We start from the raw sequence: 18,123 nt of genomic DNA, 5'->3' as shown, positions 1-18,123 counted from the left end.
AGAGCAACCAGTTCAGTCACACTGGGTGCAGAACGTCAGTGGCACTGCAGGGGGCTCTGCAACTATTATGTAGAATGGAAGGTGAGGGGCCAGGAGGGGGCACCAAATTTTGGCATTGCACAGGGCTAAAATTTGAGACCCCAAGTTACACCACTGTTGTTAGCAAGCTAGCTTTGGGGGTTGTTGCAGCCCCAACCTGAGGCAGCTGCCATATTGCTTAATGGCAGTGAACTTTGGAAACATGTTTCTTACGTACAAACAAGAGCACCACAAATCATGTTTAATGCATCATTGAAGTCACACTAAGTACTACAGTATTTTGATCACATGCCTACATTAAAAAACAAACAAACACCTGAGCATTTCATTGCTTTTTGGAAAGACTACACTATAAAATACTTAAGCAGGTGACAGCTTATTAAAAATGGCACATCACACAGCATGTTAATAGCTTGCCTCTTAACACCAGTTAACTGTCAGTAACTGAACAAATATGACTGCAGACTTGATTACATTTACAACTCATGGACTGATTTGCATTAACTGGTATGGAATTTACTTGTACAAAATCCCCCACACTAAAATCAAGAGATGCTTCAGGGAATTGACATACATAGATACCCCAGGTAATTTCCTATGGAATGACTGCTTTTTAGTTTAGGCTTGTATCATCCCATTCATTATGTAACACAACTTCTTCTTTTTTAAGTCGGGGAGGTCCTGAAAACCCCACAAAACAGACAATACAGAATACAGCACCACGGCCCTTTCAAAACATTTTCCATTTTTTGTCACAGAAACTCATGAGATGCTTTAAGTTCTTTAGTCAGACCATGATATACAAAACCTATCTACCCCACAAAACCTCACTTTTCACCAAAACCTGATACTTGTTTCTAGGTAAACAAAACATTGGCTAAATGTCAAGTAGACGTCACAGTTCTTCCCTTTTTAGTGTGGCAGCTTCTGTTTTGAGTTGGCTTTCTTGTCTAGCTAATTAGATTTTATTTGTGGGTGTGCGCCTTTGCTTGCCCTAGGTGTTCTCTTACTGCTAAAGGAAGGCCACACTCTCATTCCTATTTTATATTTGAATGAGGAGAACAAGCCCCCGTGTATTTTGGGGGACTCAAAATTTAGAAAATGGGGGGAGATTGTCCAGAGTTGTTGAGCAACAAAGAAACCGTTCACCGCCAGCTACTGCCTATTGCCTGCCCAAATGCCGCTGCAACACCCAATCAAAAAAAGGCCTTGCCGCAGTAAAAAAAATATCCTTGTCTTATACCCGGAAAAGTATGATACCTTTCTGCCATCATGATATGAAGTCTGGACCTTGGTTTCAAGAACCGCTTGTGCTGAGATTAGGATATCTGCAACAGTGCTGAGCATCCACACCATAGCCCATCAGGCTAAAATATAAACGCCTTCATCTTACGGTAGATATCATATCTAGCAATTTTAACTTTCCCCTCTGCTTTTCTGACTTTCTTTTTTTGGGGGGAACTGATGAAGTAAGGTTTGGTCTATGAAAGCCACAATCTGTCGGTTTCTTTTTTAAATGCCGTTAACACTCTTGGGTGGGTGGGGGGAACGAAGCATGAAAAACATGAGGTGAATAGATGCTGTCACTTCCCATACTGTTTTTTTAGGTATACTTCAGCCATAGGGAGGGGAAATGCCATCAACTCCTTAAAAGGGTAGTCTGACCTAATCACTCGTAAGAACAACACGCAAAGGGGAAACAGTTGCATCTGAAATGTGTAGCAAGTGCAAGCACCACACAGAGGACTTAACAGAGGACTTAAACTACTGATAAAGTGAGTAGAGGGAATACTATGTTCCGTTCTTTTTCAAAATAAGGCATTTAAACAGCTGTGGGAGTCAAATTTTCTGATGTGACTATGAAGCAGGCACTTCTTTAGACAGGAGAGAGAAGCAATTTGTGGAGAATATTTATGATACAGCAATGTTCATAGAAGGATGTAGCAGAGCAAATTGGCAATTAAACTTAAGGGAATATGTAGGGCTGGAGAGCCTCTCAGAAGAATAAGAAATCAAGAAGAGAGACTTTTTTAAATGGGGGGAAATTTATTGATTATTTCAGGACATATTGTAAACAAATTAAAACATTAGCAGAATTGACATAAACACGTGCAGTAAGAGATAACTAAGGGGTGGATAAAGGAAAATTTATAAATATATTTGAATTAGATATGCAGTAACAAAAAGATATGAAAGAAATAACTGCAGAAAGGAGGGGAGGGAAGTCGAGGGGAAGGTAAATTAAATTTGTAAAGAGTTTGCTTTTCTTGCTAAAATGTTTCTATAAGTTGAAAAATAAGAAGCATGTAGTAGTAGGACTGTAGTTAACATCTGTTGCAGGAGTACAAATAACTTTAATTTCAATTGCAACATTGTTAATGTTTCCAATATAGGTATTGGGGTGGGAGTTAGAACCGGGAATTAAGCCTTATATTAAAAGAGTACTAGAAAAAAACAACTGGTTCAGTACAAGTTTTTAAAGAATAAAGGATAGGTACTTATAGGATATGAAGTAATATTAAGCTGTTATTTACAAACTAGTTTAATCACTATTCATGTTTAAAGAATGCGATAATGACTTTACAGTTCCCTTTTAAAAATGGATTTTTTCTTTAAAACTTTTTATTTTTAGGATGCATTAAAATGTCTTCCCTGGGAAAATTGTTCTAAAGTAGTCCAGCCCTATGCATGTTTTACAATATCTGGTGCTTTTTAGATTAGAAAAAAAGGCAATCAAGAAGGGACATACAGAGGTGTGAAAAATACTACACAGTGTGGAGAAAGTAGGCAGAGAGACTTTTTCCTCGTTCTCTTCTAATACTAGAACTCAGAGTCACCCAATGAAGCTGCAAATTTCAGGAGACACAAAAAGAAGTGTGTTTTCACACAGCACATGAGAAAACAGAATTTGCTGACATGTTGTGATGGGCGCCACACAATGACTTTAGAAGGGACTTAGACGACTGTGTGGAAGATAAGGCTAGCCTATTCATGATGGTGGAGTGCTATCTCAAGTAATGGAAATGGTATACCTGTGAATACCAGTTGCAGGTGAACATAAACGGAGAAAGTGCTGTTGGACTCGTGTCCTGCTTTTGGGCTTCCTATAAACATCTGCTTGGCCACTATGAGTAAAGGATGCCAAACAAGATGGGCTTTGTTCTGATCACAGAGGGATGCGCATGGCGCTGCAGTCAAAAACCACTGAGCCTCTTGGGCTTGCCGACCAGAAGGTTGGCGGTTCGAATCTGCACAACAGCGTGACCTCCCACCATTGCTCTGTCCCAGCTTCGGCCAACCTAGCAGTTTGAAAGCATGCCAGCGCAAGTAGATAAATAGCTGTGGCCAGGAAGGTAAACAGCATCTCTGTGTGCTCTGGCACTCGTCATGGTGTCCTGCTGCGCCAGAAGAAGTTTAGTCATGTTGGCTACGCGACCCTGGAAAGCTGTTTGTGGACAAACGCCAGCTCCCTCGGCCTGAAAAGCGAGATGAGCACCGCAACTCCATAGTCGCCTTTGACTGGACTTAATATAATAATAATAATAATAATAATAATAATTTATTATTTATACCCCGCCCACCTGGCTGAGTTTCCCCAGCCACTCTGGGCGGCTCCCAATCAAGTGTTAAAAACAGTACAGCATTAAATATTAAAAACTTCCCTGAAGTTGTCTTTTAAAAATAGGATAGCTGCTTATTTCCTTCACATCAGAAGGGAAGGTGTTCCACAGGGTGGGCACCACTACTGAGAAGGCCCTCTGCCTGGTTCCCTGTAACCTCACTTCTTGTAGTGAGGGAATCTCCAGAAGGCCCTCGGCGCTGCATCTCAGTGTCCGGGCTGAACGATGGGGATGGACAAAATAAAAAAAATCCTTCCTGTAGCACCTTAAAGACCAACTAAGTTAGTTCTTGGTATAAGCTTTCGTGTGCATGCACACTTCTTCAGATACACTGAAACAGAAGTTGCCAGATCCTTCTATATAGTGAGAAGGTGGGGAGGGGTATCACTCAGAAGGGTGGTGGGAATTGGAGATTGGCAGATAGCTGAGATGAGTCTGTAGACTGTAATAGGTCTTACAGGAAAAGGCAAGGGGTGAGAAGGTGAGAAATGGCTTAGTCATGTATAATGAGATAAGAATCCAATGTCTCTGTTCAGACCAGGTCTCTCCATTGTTTTAAGTTTGGTAATGAGTTGCAATTCAGCAGCTTCTCTTTCCAGTCTATTTCTGAAATTCCTTTGTAGTAAAACAGCTACTTTGAGATCTTGTATAGAATGTCCTGGGAGATTGAAGTGTTCTCCTACTGGTTTCTCTATACGCTCCTTCAGGTATACAGGACCGAGGCCATTTAGGGCTTTAAAGGTCAGCACCAACACTTTGAATTGTGCTCGGAAACGTACTGGGAGCCAATGCAGATCTCTCAAGACCGGTGTTATGTGGTCCCAGCGGCCACTCCCAGTCTCAGGCCTCTTAAGCTGTGGTGGTGAGTGCAGGCCCCGTCCCTTAGGCCTAATGGAGTTGGCTGGAGAGGGAGCGGTCTTCCTAGCACTCACAAGAGCAGCAACAGCAACTTAGAATCATAGAATCATAGAGTTGGAATAGACCACAAGGGCCATCGAGTCCAACCCCCTGCCAACTTAACCATCCAGAGGTCCTTTACCTTTTTTTTTAGCTACCTGTTCTGATCAGCATGGCTCCTCTTTTGTTCTTACCCCCCACTGATTAGATTTAGTCCCAAAGAGGTATGCATAGCATTGTCCCCAAATGATACAAACCTGTCCACATTTATATGGACACTGCGCCCACTGGAGCTTACTTCCAAGTAAGCATTGACAGGGGGCTTCAGTCCTCAGATAACATCCAATGCTGCCTGCTCACTCATGCAACGGAAGCTAGTGGAACAACAGGATCCCTGGTTTCTCTTAGAATCACAGAATTGTAGACCTGGAAGGGACCTTGAGCATCATCTAGTCCAACCCCCTGATATGCAGGAATCTCAACACGTGGTTCCCCTGTGTGTCACCCGACCCTCTGGAGCAGATTTTTGGCACACACAGTGGGCTACAGGGGGAAGGAAAGGAAAGAGAAGCTCTGTTATGTGTGTGAACGCTCATACAACATTGGATCTCACTCCATACACAACATTGGATCTCACTCCATACACAACATTGGATTTCACTCCAAGTGGTGTATTAATAGGCTTCACAATGTTTTGTTGTTTATGTTAAATGAACAGTGACCTTGTAATATACTTTGGCTTTTTAAGTGGGGCAGAAAAGTAATATTCACAATGCATTTTCTCATATCTATTTTATCCCACAGTAAGTTTGAACCCCCCTCAAAATAACAGTACGCTCTTATATTTATATTCAAAACTCAGTTACACTGTATTCAGCGGCACTCATTAAGATAAATGTGCATACGATTGCAGCCTCAGACTTTTTATTTAAGAACAACTGCAAATCATACACTTTCAAAAAGTGTTGTCATTGCTTTCATTGTGATAATGATCATTGCACTTTATGTATATTTGACAGTTAAATCTTATTTTAATGTACCAAATCTGACAAGCTGAGGGTTATGGTTGTGTATCTTTTAACCACTTCATTAGAGTGAAAGGTTATATACATGCTGGTTTGTATCACTGCAGAATGTATGTTTAATGCATTCAGCAACTCATTTTGACATCTCTAGGGTTCTCTGCCAATTCAAGACATTAATAGATATGGCACGAAGAGTTTTTCACTTTTCACAGGCAATCACATTTCAAAACTGCACACAACTATATCCATTTGCTATGTCCCCATTAGATACTGGTCATCCTACCCTCACATTGGTAATAATTCAGTATCATTTTGTGTATGGACACCTGCATTTACTTCACTCATCCTCTCTTGATATTTGGATAGGCTTTCTTCTTTATGAACTAGATAAATTTACAAAGCTTTTTTTTTATCTATCACAATTTTCCCCCAGGACACAAAAATCTGGAAAAGGACATTTGATTAATGTACTGAGTTTGAACAGAATATGTAACAGAACCGATATACTTAAGCATAAAAACATACTAAAATGTTACAAAATCTTCTTTATTCTGCAGTTGTGAGCTCTGATTTGACATTGTGTGTGTGTACAACAACCCTTAAAGAAGGCTAGAATTGCACCAATCAGCCACAGAGTGAGAAGAGGGATGGAGGGGGACTTTCCACAGTTTAATCAAGCGCATACTTAACTTTGTCCTGTTCAAATAACCCAGCCTATTTGTGGAGTTCTCACTGTCCAATACATCTTCCATACACAACTATAACCATGCAGAAATTATTGAAATGGAGGAGCGTTTCAGCCCACCAATTCCCACAGCCCATCAAAACAGATAATGAGGATTCCAGCTTCCCTTAAAGAGCTGTGCAAATGCTCTGCTGGCTGTGAGATAGGGGGATCACATCTATAGCTCCTATTTCATGCATTTCTGTCTAGGGATACAAATACAGATGCTAGCTTCTCAGCACATAAAGCCCCAGGTTAGTTCAGGGCACTGCTATTTCTCTAAGCACAACAAATTCAAAACCACTTGAAGCAAACTGCTGTTAACATTGCAACTACTGGAAACCCCAAAATTAGGAATCACATATAAATAATATTCTGAAATACACAGAAGTTGGGAGGAGCAGTTCTATCTATTCATGTCTCCTATTAAAAGCTCCCTTGCACTTGAAACAAAAAATCATTAGGAGTTGTGCCAGCAAAGTCTCTTCCTTCCTCTTTTCTACATCTGTTGTCTCCCCCCGCCCTCCCCCCCAAGCTAGGTTAGTTTTTGTACTTGCACAAAACGTTATTCTCAATAAACACACTATGGACTGAGCTCTAAGTTGCTGCTGCTGCAGATATACTACAAATCGAAGAATATACCCTCATCATCCAAGACAGCTAGTGAGGTGCAGAAATAATGTTACTACAAACTGAACTAATGTCCTGTTTTTATTAACTGTGCCACAAGACAGCTTTGTAACACAGTCGTGAAGCAATCGGTGTGGCTGAGGGTTGCTAACTATACAACACACTAGACTGAGCAGAGTGAAACTCCATGTAAGTTTGGGAGCTGAAAGCCACACAACCACTTCTGCTGCCACAACCAACCATTGTAAGCTTTCTAACCACTGTGGAGTGTAGATGAATGAACCTAGACTTCATTTCTTTCCCCTCATACAACCGTAGCCATGGAGGATGGAAAAATTGTTGGACTAGTGAAAAGGTTTATGAAGTACGTGCAAAGTTTCCTTTGGTAAATAAGGAGCTACTGTGCTGAAAGTGAGAGGTGGGTTTGTGTACCGGGGCGGGGGGAGGGTTCTTAATGGGCGTGCAATCATAAAATAATATCACAAACTTATTTCCCCCTTCGACACACCATGAAACAAAGGGTGTGCATGGGTGTGAAGAAGTGAGTCTGAGCATGTTGGAGGTGTTTGGGGAGAGGATAGAAACTCTTTAAACAATGCAAAGGCTCAATTCACATGAAAGAAGTTCACATACAAAATACTGTACTCGTTTTTGGAAAAGTAAATCTTCAGGACCTACTTCTAAAATGCTAGAGAGCTGCAGTCAAAGCTTTGACTGCTTTTGTTTTTTTTAAAAAAGTAAATGAATAAATAAATAAATAAATATATTATTGGCTGCTTCCTTGGCCTTTGAGCTCCCACCTCTGTTTGCTTATCACTTTCCCTTTAATAGCACACAACTGCTTCCGTTCTTAAGACTGATGTGAGGATTACAGACAGAAGTTAGTTAGGTAGTTACCAGAGACAGCAGGCCATTGGGATGGGTGGTCTTTGGAATTTCCATTCCCAGGGAGAGTGCATGGGCAATATTTCACAGGGTGAAAAAAAATAGCCATATCAGAAGATTTGACAGTGTATTTTGCAGCATGGCAAGGATTTAGTTGACCTGGTCTGCCAACAATCCTTTGAGACAGAAAGTTCGTTCTGTCATACTGTTCCAAGTCTAGTGTCATGGTGTCAGTTTCAGAAAGCAGATTTCTCCATTTATTAATACTGCCAGTGAGCATTTAGGTTAATCCCGAAGAAACCAGAGGCATGGCTTTTGGCCCTTCCTTTCAAGTTATTAACTTGCTTTATCTCATTTCAAACTTCTGATCTTCTATAGATTGCTGTTTTGAAATCCAAACTTAAAGAGTTGGAATTATATTTTTTAAAAGAAGAAGAAGAAGAAATAATTTAACTACTAATTTAACTACTTTGTTTTACACAAGGCTAACCTATTGACCACTTGCAATGAAAAATATGATTGCCAATATTAAACACAACACCCCCACCCCCTTTCTTCTGTTTTTCTAGGTCTCCTAAACTTCCTGGATATACCAGCTATGGCAACAGCCTGGGCCACCGCTGCCTCGACAGCCAATCAGACTAATAATTCAACTTGCGACCTATATGAGCACAGCGATACGGCACATATCTTGTTGCCCATGTTCTACAGTGTTATTTTCTTAATTGGAATGCTTGGAAACGCACTTGCTTTGGCTGTAATCGTTAAGAACAGAAAGAAGATGAATTCTACTACTATTTACTCAACGAATCTTGTTGTATCAGACATTCTTTTCACTACGGCGTTGCCTGGAAGAATAACATACTACGCACTGGGCTTTCACTGGCCATTTGGAGAAGCACTCTGCAGACTCTCAGCACTTGTCTTTTACATCAACATTTATGCCGCTGTGAACTTCATGACATGCCTGAGCATTGACAGGTTTGTCGCCGTGGTTCATCCTTTACGCACAAAGATCAGAAGAGTTAAATGTGCCACGTATATCTGTTGCTTTGTGTGGTGTCTTGTACTTGCCCAAACCATTCCATTGCTTTTACAAAAAATGTCATACGAGGAAGGAGAAAGAATAACATGCATGGAATACCCAAACTTTGAACGAATTGCAAATCTCCCTTGGATACTTCTTGGAGCCTGCCTTCTGGGGTATGCATTCCCCCTTGGGATTATACTAGTCTGTTACTCTAAAATTAGTTGCAAGCTCTGCCATATTGCAAGAGAAAACCCGCTAGCTGAAAAGTCCGGAACCAACAAGAAGGCTTTTAATACAATTATTTTTATCATCGTTGTCTTTGTCATCTGTCTTACTCCGTATCATGTTGCCATTATTGTATACATGATTAAGAAGATTGTGCTTAAAGATATCATTCCATGCAGCAGTCGGCAAATCTTCCAAAAGACCCTCCATTACACTGTTTTCCTGATGAATTTAAACTGCTGCTTGGATCCTTTTATCTATTTCTTTGCATGTAGAGGATACAAAAGAACAATCATGAAAATATTGAGACGTCAAGGAAGCATATCACTATCGAGCGCTGTCAAAACAGCTCCTGAGGAAAGCTCTCGTGATATAGGAGACACACAGCTGTCTCCCCTTTCAACATCTCTAAATGGAAAAAGGTGAACACAAATTAACATTTGAAACGTGCTTAGAGTTTCTATTTCAGAAAACATTGGTAACAGTAAAAACCATGAACTATTTCTTTTTTTTAAAGGAGCTAATATTTTTATTCTTCCAGGAGTGGCATGGATTGGAGTGGTGATGTAGCACATGTAGCCACAAGAAAGAGAAAAACTGGCATTGTATTTGCTTTTAAAATTTGGTTTCATGTCTTTGTTTGTCCATGTTGCTTTATCATGGGGTGCAGTTATGTATATTTCTTTTTCTGAATCTCAGGAGCCCAGGCAGGAGAGTGAATCACTTTGTGATTTAGGACTTAGACAGAGAAGCAAGATAAAATTAAACTGAATGTTTAACTCCAGTTCATTCACCCTTAAGACCTATGACTGGCACAAGGGATATACCTGGAAGGGAGCATGTAATCATCTTTGCTTTTTCATAGGTAATGAACTATATAAAATCATTGTTTATATATAAAAGCCTCCTGTCACAAGAAGGGGGTGATTTGCCTAATCTACCAGTGTGACTTTCCAATATACCATGTGGCTCACATAATACATCTCCAAGAATATGCAGTATGCTGGCAAACAGTAGAGTATGAAACTACCACAGCTGGGCAGATGGTAAGCAACCAAGATAGGGAGGAGGTCAGATGCAGGGTGCGGCTAAGAATGGCACTTCTGTTCAGTAGGAAGCCAGTCAGTGATTTAAGCAAAAAAACACCCTGTCTCTTAGCTTCTAAAAAACAAAGAAGAAAATAGCATGTTGTACAAGAGGAAGGAGGGAGGGGTTGCTATCCACCATCAGCAACATCTGCATCCTAAAAACCCTTTGTTGCAATTCTTCTGGTTTACTTTTCATACTGTTTTGTTTTCCATTAGTGAGTTCTTTTGCATCCTGATCCTGGGACTTTTTGTTTGTGTTTTTGTACCTACGTGCTTTCCTTTCTCAGAATCTGGGGGTCGTTGGATCACGATGGGCTTGCTTTTTTAAAATCCCAAGCATACATATAGGCAGCTGTGTTTTGGCAGAAACCAATAACCTTGCTCGGTCCCTGCTCCTGCCAACCTAGCAGTTCGAAAGCACGTCAAAGTGCAAGTAGAGAAATAGGTACCGCTCTGGCGGGAAGGTAAATGGCATTTCCGTGCGCTCCTCTGGTTCACCAGAAGCGGCTTAGTCATGCTGGCCACATGACCCGGAAGCTGTATGCCAGCTCCCTCAGCCAATAAAGCGAGATGAGCGCCGCAACTGGAGTCGGCCACGACTGGACCTAATGGTCAGGGGTCCCTTTACCTTTACCTTTAATAACCTTGCTTGGATTAAGGGTGAACTATGATAAATTAGTAAGCATGCAAGGGAAGTCATTCATGGAATAAGAGACTGAAGAATGGGTAGATATGTACAAAAACATATATTTTATAAATTCAGCTAAAAAAACTCTCCAGTAGGAAAAGTAAAGCAATAGCTTAAAAACTGGCTGTTATGAAAGATGTGTCTATAAAATTAGAGATATTGTGGTAAAAGGCAGTACCTAGTTTTATAAGGCAATAACTCTCCCAAGTATGAAACCCAGAAGCAGGAACAGTGATTGGAACTTGAGGTTTGGATGGCACAAGCTACCTGTAGTATTTTTAGAGACATATCAAGTGAAAATTAGGTGGTATGTTTCATTGTGGGAGTTCTGATACCTCCTGATGTTATAAATAGTTGTGGACTGGGACCTAAAAGCAGTTGCTCTGTAGTAAAACAAGCAGTGAACACGTGGCGCGTGACAGCTGCCCGTGCAGGTGCGGAACGTGGCAGAGCTCAAGCTAGCAAAAGAACAGGAGTTAACACCACTACCAGTTCTCTTGCAGTGTCCTTCCTTCCATTTAAGGATTGATAGATTTTAAAACATCAGAAATGAGTTAGAGGAGCATTCCCATGTGAGCCTAGTACTAGGTAGCATGAAGTGACAGATGAAAAACAGCCTGATTTTTAGACTTTTAAGGGTGGTATTTTTCTTCTTCTAAAAATCACGTGTTTGACATGTTAATTGGTTTGAGACTCATGGCAATCAGCAACGTTGTTATTTGTCTGAAGAAGAAATGTAACACAATATCTATTCTTTAGGAACATATACAAATATAGTCAAAGCAAATTAAAACCATCTACTTGCAATATCCAACCTATGTTCATTTCACTTATTTATATTCCTGCTATTTTCCTGGACGCTTTATTTTTAGTCTAAGAGCAAGAAAAGCTGGGTCTACAAAAAGGTACCAATGCCACATATGCCTATTATAAACATTGTTGTAATAGCAAATTTGAAGTCAAGCCGAAAAAACTAAGAGTTTTACACGATAAAGGCTTAAAGAACTGGCTCATATTAACTCAACACCCTTTAATGTAGAGCTAGTGAGGAATGGTGCCCTAAAGCACTGTTCCTCACAGTGGGCTGAGATGGAGCAGTTAGCCTGGAGCCACTTTCAGGTGGGCCTCCTTGCAGCTGCCTGCCCAGCACCTTGTTTGCTTGCCTGTCTCACCCACTAGCCATACCATAGCCTTTTGGTTGGACCAACTCCTTGCATGCTGAACAAAGGTGGTCACGAGATGGAGAAACTGGGGGAAGAAGGAGGTGGGAAATAACGTCTTCCCTCAGTGCCCGAAGTTTCGCCATCATGAACCCAATACAGTATGTATTAAACCAGGGATGGGGAAACTATGGCCCTTGTGATGCTGTTGGACTGCAACTCCCATCATCCCTGACCATCTTCCCATGCTTGCTGGGGGTTAAGAGAGTTAGAGTCTAACAGCATCTGGTGGGCCACTGGTGCCCCATCTGTACATTAAACAATACATAATAGTCAACATAAAAAACTTGTACAAACATACACACACAGTGCAGAGAGTATATAATATTAAAAAAAACCAAAAACAAACAAACAAACCTGGATGATAACACAGTTCTATTACTTCTGTATTACTGTTGATGCTGAGATAGTGTCTTGACTGAAGCTATTACAGTGGTACCTTGGGTTACATACGCTTCAGGTTACATACGCTTCAGGTTACAGACTCCGCTAACCCAGAAATAGTACCTCGGGTTAAGAACTTTGCTTCAGGATGAGAACAGAAATCGTGATCCGGCGGCGCGGCAGCAGCAGGAGGCCCCATTAGCTAAAGTGGTGCTTCAGGTTAAGAACAGTTTCAGGTTATGAACGGACCTCCGGAACGAATTAAGTACTTTACCCGAGGTACCACTGTACTGAGTTGAGTTTTGGACCATCAATTGTATCCCACCCTCTTTATTACTACACGATACAAGCTCTTCTCCACCTTTTGCAATGTTCTTGGTGGCTCATGCTAAAGGATAATATAGAATTCTGTCCTTTTAAGCAAGACAAACCAGGCACCAAACTTTCTGCAGTTAGTATCTGGTGAGTTACTAACTTTCCTGCTGAGACACTATAAGTAGAAGTGCCAGCTATCAAGGATCATGAGATGTGTGGGTAATGGGACAAGCTACTTAAGTATCTGCAAATACAAAGGGCATGAAAATTAGTTGGTGCAGACAAACTCTTTATATTTCATTGCAGGTACTTTCAGATATTACTATTACTGTCCAGCAATGTCCCTTCCATTGCACAGAGATGGTAAATGCAATGTACAGTAGCTTAAGATTCAGCCATCAGCCTGTCATTAGCCCTCTGGAAAAGACATACGTATATTTAGGCTGGGGTACTGTCAATGCCGCAAAGAGTCACAAGTTATCTGCAAAGTCCTGACATTTCAGAGCAGTATCTCATGATCTCCCATTGTGGCTTCATCCTTGGCAATGAAGAGGAAGGAAGTCTGGTGACTTAAGTCTGGCCAAAGGTACTCTTCCCTTTATAAATGTGGTCTCACAAGGCAAAAAGATATTGACAGTATTTTCAAATGTGATTATTGAGCAAAATGCTGCAGACAAGCTGGTAATTAGCAATGATAATTATCAGTGTTGTCACTAGTTAATCCTTTGAATTGTAGAAAAATTCATGTATGTAATCTGAATAATAATAATAATAATAATAATAATAATAAATAATACATTATTATTTATACCCCGCCCATCTGGCTGGGCTTCCCCAGCCACTCTGGGCGGCTTCCAAAAGAATATTAAAATACTATAATACATCAAACATTAAAAGCTTCCCGAAACAGGGCTGCCTTCAGATGTCTTCTAAAAGCCTGGTAGTTGTTGTTCTCTTTGACATCTGGTGGGAGGGTGTTCCACAGGGAAGGCGCCACTACCGAGAAGGCCCTCTGCCTGGTTCCCTGTAACTTGGCTTCTCGCAGTGAGGGAACTGCCAGAAGGCCCTCGGTGCTGGACCTCAGTGTCCGGGTAGAACGATGGGGGTGGAGACGCTCCTTCAGATATACTGGCTATGACGAATATATCTGGCTATGACGAAGAAGGTGGTACCCAGACCTAGAGCTAACACACTCACTGAAATCAATGGAGGTTAATTATGACTGACTAAGCGAGATGAGCGCCGCAACCCCAGAGTCGGCCACGACTGGACCTAATTGTCAGGGGTGCCTTTACCTTTATAAAATCTGATTGATTTCATTGGGTGTACCTAAATCTTTAGGTGCTGCAGATATATTCTTAGAAGAAGGGATCTTCCCTTCACTTTTATACTGGAGGGAATGCCTGTTCTAAGTATGCCGTTGCCACATGCAGCTTTTATTTGTATAAAAATAAAGCATTTTTTTTTAAAAAAAATCTGCCATCTAGTTGAAAATGTCATAGCCCTAGTAATTACTGGTGTGTTATCCCATGAATCAAGTTCTCTCATACAGGAGATGAGAAACCAGCACAGGAACACCATCTCTCTCGCTTCTCTTCTAAAAAAATGGTTCTCATATCTTCCATGACCAGACATGATATTAGTGTCAGCAGCAAAAGAGCCAGTTCTGCTACTGTACTGGAGAGTTGGTACCTGACACTGACAATGGCAGAGATAGTCGCAGAATTCCATACAGGCCCCTTGTACTGCACTCTATAGGTCTTTTCAGTCTTTTTCTGAGCTCCAAAGAACAATGTGTAAACACGTATTAGTTCTAGCTTTAGCTGTGTTATACATAACACTACATTTGGGATTTATAAAAGTGAGTAGGCAGAACTCACATATTGTGAAATACGATTTCACAATATCTGTACAACTAGGTCTGTGACCTCAATGGAACCTATTGTTTAGTTTGACTTTTTTCTAAGTATTTTGAGACACGGAATCGTGTTTAGGAAGAAAGAAAAAAATGCAAGTTCTCACTCTTTGGAGTCAACCTATTATCTTGAAATACATTTAAGAATAACCTGCAGTACAAACTCCAGCCCAAACAGCACACTTTTGGAAAAGTTATTTGTATATATATTTCCCACTCGGATAAAAACAAACCAATGTTTCAATTGCAAAGCTGATGAAATTTCTATACCTTCCTCTAAGCAAACTTTTTTAGAAAACGAATAGATTAAGGTCAACGCACATCTGTATGTGCTTATAGAAGTTACCAAGGCAGAGACACAACATGCGGTTTATGTTTTGAAATGCTTTCTCAGAATAGCCCGAAAACTTCCTCCCAAGAATGTTTCACAACATGATATCCATCAGTAACAAACAAGAAAAGGAAGCGAAGGTACTGCTGGCAAGACACCTTTCTCATTTGATTTGCCACCTCATTATACCTTGCCGCTTCTAACCGCATTAAGCACTTTTTGTGTGGTGACAATATTGATTGGAAGTGAAATTGAGGTTTTTCAAGGTGCTGAACCAGTCCTGCCATGCAGCTACTTGTTGCAATTGCCAAATTTTGTATGAACTTTTTCATTTTGAAAAGCATTTCTCCTAAGGCAATGGCAAGAAAATACATCACCAAGTACAGTGGTGCCCCGCAAGACGAAATTAATTCGTTCCGCAATTTTTGTCGTCTAGCGAATTTTTCGTCTTGCGAATCACGAAATCCCATAGGAATGCATTGAAAATCAATTAATGCGTTCCTATGGTCAAAAAAAGTCGAAACAAAGCCAAATTTGGTACAACAACAGTTTATTAACTGCTCTTTAAAGTCACACATACTGTAAAGAGCAGTTCAAAAATTGAAGGGAAAATAAATTAACTTTATAAACAAAACATGTCTTTGTTTTTAGACAAAGGAAACAAAGCCGCGATACGTTTTCGTCTTGCGAAGCAAGCCCAGAGGGAAATTTCGTCTTGCGAGGCAAATCGAAAATGGAAAAACCTTTCGTCTAGCGAGTTTTTTGTCTTGCGAGGCATTCGTCTTGCGAGGTACCACTGTATTATACGAAATTTTAAAAAGAGAATGAAGTCAAAGCTTTTCTAAGACAAAAAACCTCCCTTATTTCCGTGAGCAGCTGTCATGGTTTTACGTCTGCAACCAATTCAAGAAAGCCATTCTCTGCACAAAGAAAAGGGGAAATAATCATAGTTTTACTGCAAAAAATAGGCAGGACTCACACAAGTGCCTTTCAAAAGAGCCTTGCAGTTAAGAGGAAGTTTGCCCTTATCTTCCTTGATGTTGCTGCTTGGAGTGGAAAAACAAACAAATGTAAGTGGGTTTGCTCAGATGCCGGGGCTCTGGCAATTACCCTAGGATGCAAGGTGATCTTATTGGTTTTATTCATTTATTTAATAAAATGTATGCACTGCTTGATTGTAAAAACAACAACACACCACAAAGCAGTTTACAAAAGGATAAAACAAATCAATAAAAAAATACAACAATAGTTTAAAACATGCAAAAAGTTGAAATACTAATGATGCACACATGTCCTCTTCACGTGGTCAAATCTGCTCACTGGAACGGGGCCTGTATCAATGCTATGTTGGATGGCACTAGCAAAAGTGTTTTACTCATTATGGCAAAGAGAAGACTAGATACTGTGAAGCAGCCTTGGGAGATAATAAACTGTCACATACAGGTCTGTTTCTCTCCAAACAAACCACAAACGGAAGCCAAGGTCCGTTCCAGTATGCTGCTCATTCACTGTAAGTCATAAACCATAAGCTGCCATGACATGTGAACCAGTCCACAAAATCCAGGGTTCAAATGGTATTTGAACCTGGGTTCCCATGTCTAAGCCCCAAGTTTTGTCTAGCTGATGAAATATCACTTTCTTGAAGCCCTACCATATCAGAGTAAGGCATCAAGGTACTTTTGCAAGATATTGCATCATCCATGTAGACATTTGCGAGGGTGGTGGAAAGAAAAGAACTTGTGATTTTTAAAAAGAAAAGCCTTTTGTAAGCCTACAGCTAGGAGTAGTTTTATGAATAGTTTCATGGATATCAACAGTTTCAACAGCTATGCCAAAGTCACACAACAGTTTGCAACCCATAAAGTCGAATGCAGGTCAACAGCTGTGTAGACAGTCAACCAAGTGGTTGATAAAGTTTTGGGAGGTGATGTCAGCAGTCTGCTGATGACACACAGCTCTATTTTCCTTTACATCTGCAGGCGTAGCAGTGGATGTGCTGGACCGGTGTCTTGCCTCGGTAATGGACTGGATGAGAGCCAATAAACTGACCAAGACGGTTTGAGCATATAACATCGACCCTGGCCCAACTACACCATGTGCCAATTAGTTTCCTAGCCCAATTCAAAGTGCTGGTGCTGACCTGTGCAGTCTTACATGGTTCAAGACCTCAATACTTTAAGGACTGCCTCTTCCCATACAAACTGACCTGGACCCCGTGCTTGTCATTTGAGGCCCTTCTCTATGTCCACAACCCCAAAAGGTTTGGAGGGTGACAAAACGAGAACCAGATTTTTCTGTGATGGTTCCCAGTCTGTGGAGTGCTCTCTCCAGACAGGCTTGCCTGGCAACTTCATTACATGTCTTCTGGCGCCAGGCGAAAACATTCCTCTTTACTCAGGCCTTTGGCCATTAAATAAGCTATGGCCTGTTCAATGTCGGGAGGGGGGCTGTTATTATGATAATTTTTAAAATTATGCTGTGTATTATTATGCTCTGTATTTTTAAAAAATTATGCTGCGTAAATTATGTTCTTAATATTGTGGGATATTTGGCTAAAGGGTGATAGATAAATCAAATAAATAAATCTCCTGTATTTACTATCTGTGCAAGGCTGCAAAAACAAAGAGAATTTTCAAGGATCTGACATACCACAATATTCAGGGGTATAGGCTGGATCTGGCTTGGTGGGTCACAAGTTATGCAGGCTATGTAAAAACAAGCTAGTCCCTAGATATAGTAGGAAGCCTGCACAACTTATGGCTGAACAAGCGAAACACAAGCCACCAGCTATTTATTTGGCATGCCAGGAGGTTGATACTCACACATGACCATGGCAGTTTTTACAATCCTAAGTATGCAGCAAAAACCAATATGTTAATGAAGTTTGTGGGCTACATTTGGCTTGATGGATCACATATTGTAAGGTCTGATCTCTTATGTCAGAGTTAAGACAGTCACATATGCCACCAGCAAGTCAAACTACTGTATTCCATGACTGCTCTGTAGCAATAATAGATACTGAACAGTAGAGGGCAATACAGTTACATCAATAACTCTAGCCTTTTGAAGGCAAGACGAATAAATACAACGAAGATAAAGCATGGGCA

At 40.7% G+C, this 18,123-nt stretch overlaps 2 protein-coding genes across 3 annotated transcripts in view; one reads left to right on the top strand and one right to left on the bottom strand.

Annotated features, from left to right (window-relative positions):
* The window catches only part of UBAC2 (UBA domain containing 2), a 79,535-nt gene that overhangs the window by 35,707 nt on the left and 25,705 nt on the right, over positions 1–18,123 (bottom strand). The gene's annotated exons all lie outside the window — the stretch shown is intronic.
* GPR183 (G protein-coupled receptor 183) lies at positions 332–11,665 on the top strand. 2 transcript variants are annotated; one of them, XM_081198581.1, is made up of 3 exons: positions 332–1,433; positions 1,647–1,814; positions 8,390–11,665. In XM_081198581.1, the coding sequence occupies exon 3, from the start codon at positions 8,419–8,421 to the stop codon at positions 9,499–9,501; it is 1,083 nt and encodes a 360-aa protein (XP_081054707.1). In that variant the 5' UTR covers positions 332–1,433; positions 1,647–1,814; positions 8,390–8,418; the 3' UTR covers positions 9,502–11,665. The 2 variants fall into 2 exon arrangements, with proteins under 2 accessions (XP_081054707.1, XP_081054708.1); XM_081198582.1 differs by lacking the exon at positions 1,647–1,814.

The sequence above is a fragment of the Podarcis bocagei genome (genome assembly GCF_964188305.1).
Source record: "Podarcis bocagei genome assembly, chromosome: 6".
NCBI classification, from domain to species: domain Eukaryota; kingdom Metazoa; phylum Chordata; class Lepidosauria; order Squamata; family Lacertidae; genus Podarcis; species Podarcis bocagei.
The sequence above is the reverse complement of the archived record's forward strand: the minus strand, read 5'-3'. Positions and strand labels throughout refer to the sequence as shown.

Excerpts from the sequence above, each read along its gene's own strand:
- GPR183 (XM_081198582.1), top strand. The coding sequence starts at position 8,419 with ATGGCAACAGCCTGGGCCACCGCTGCCTCGACAGCCAATCAGACTAAT.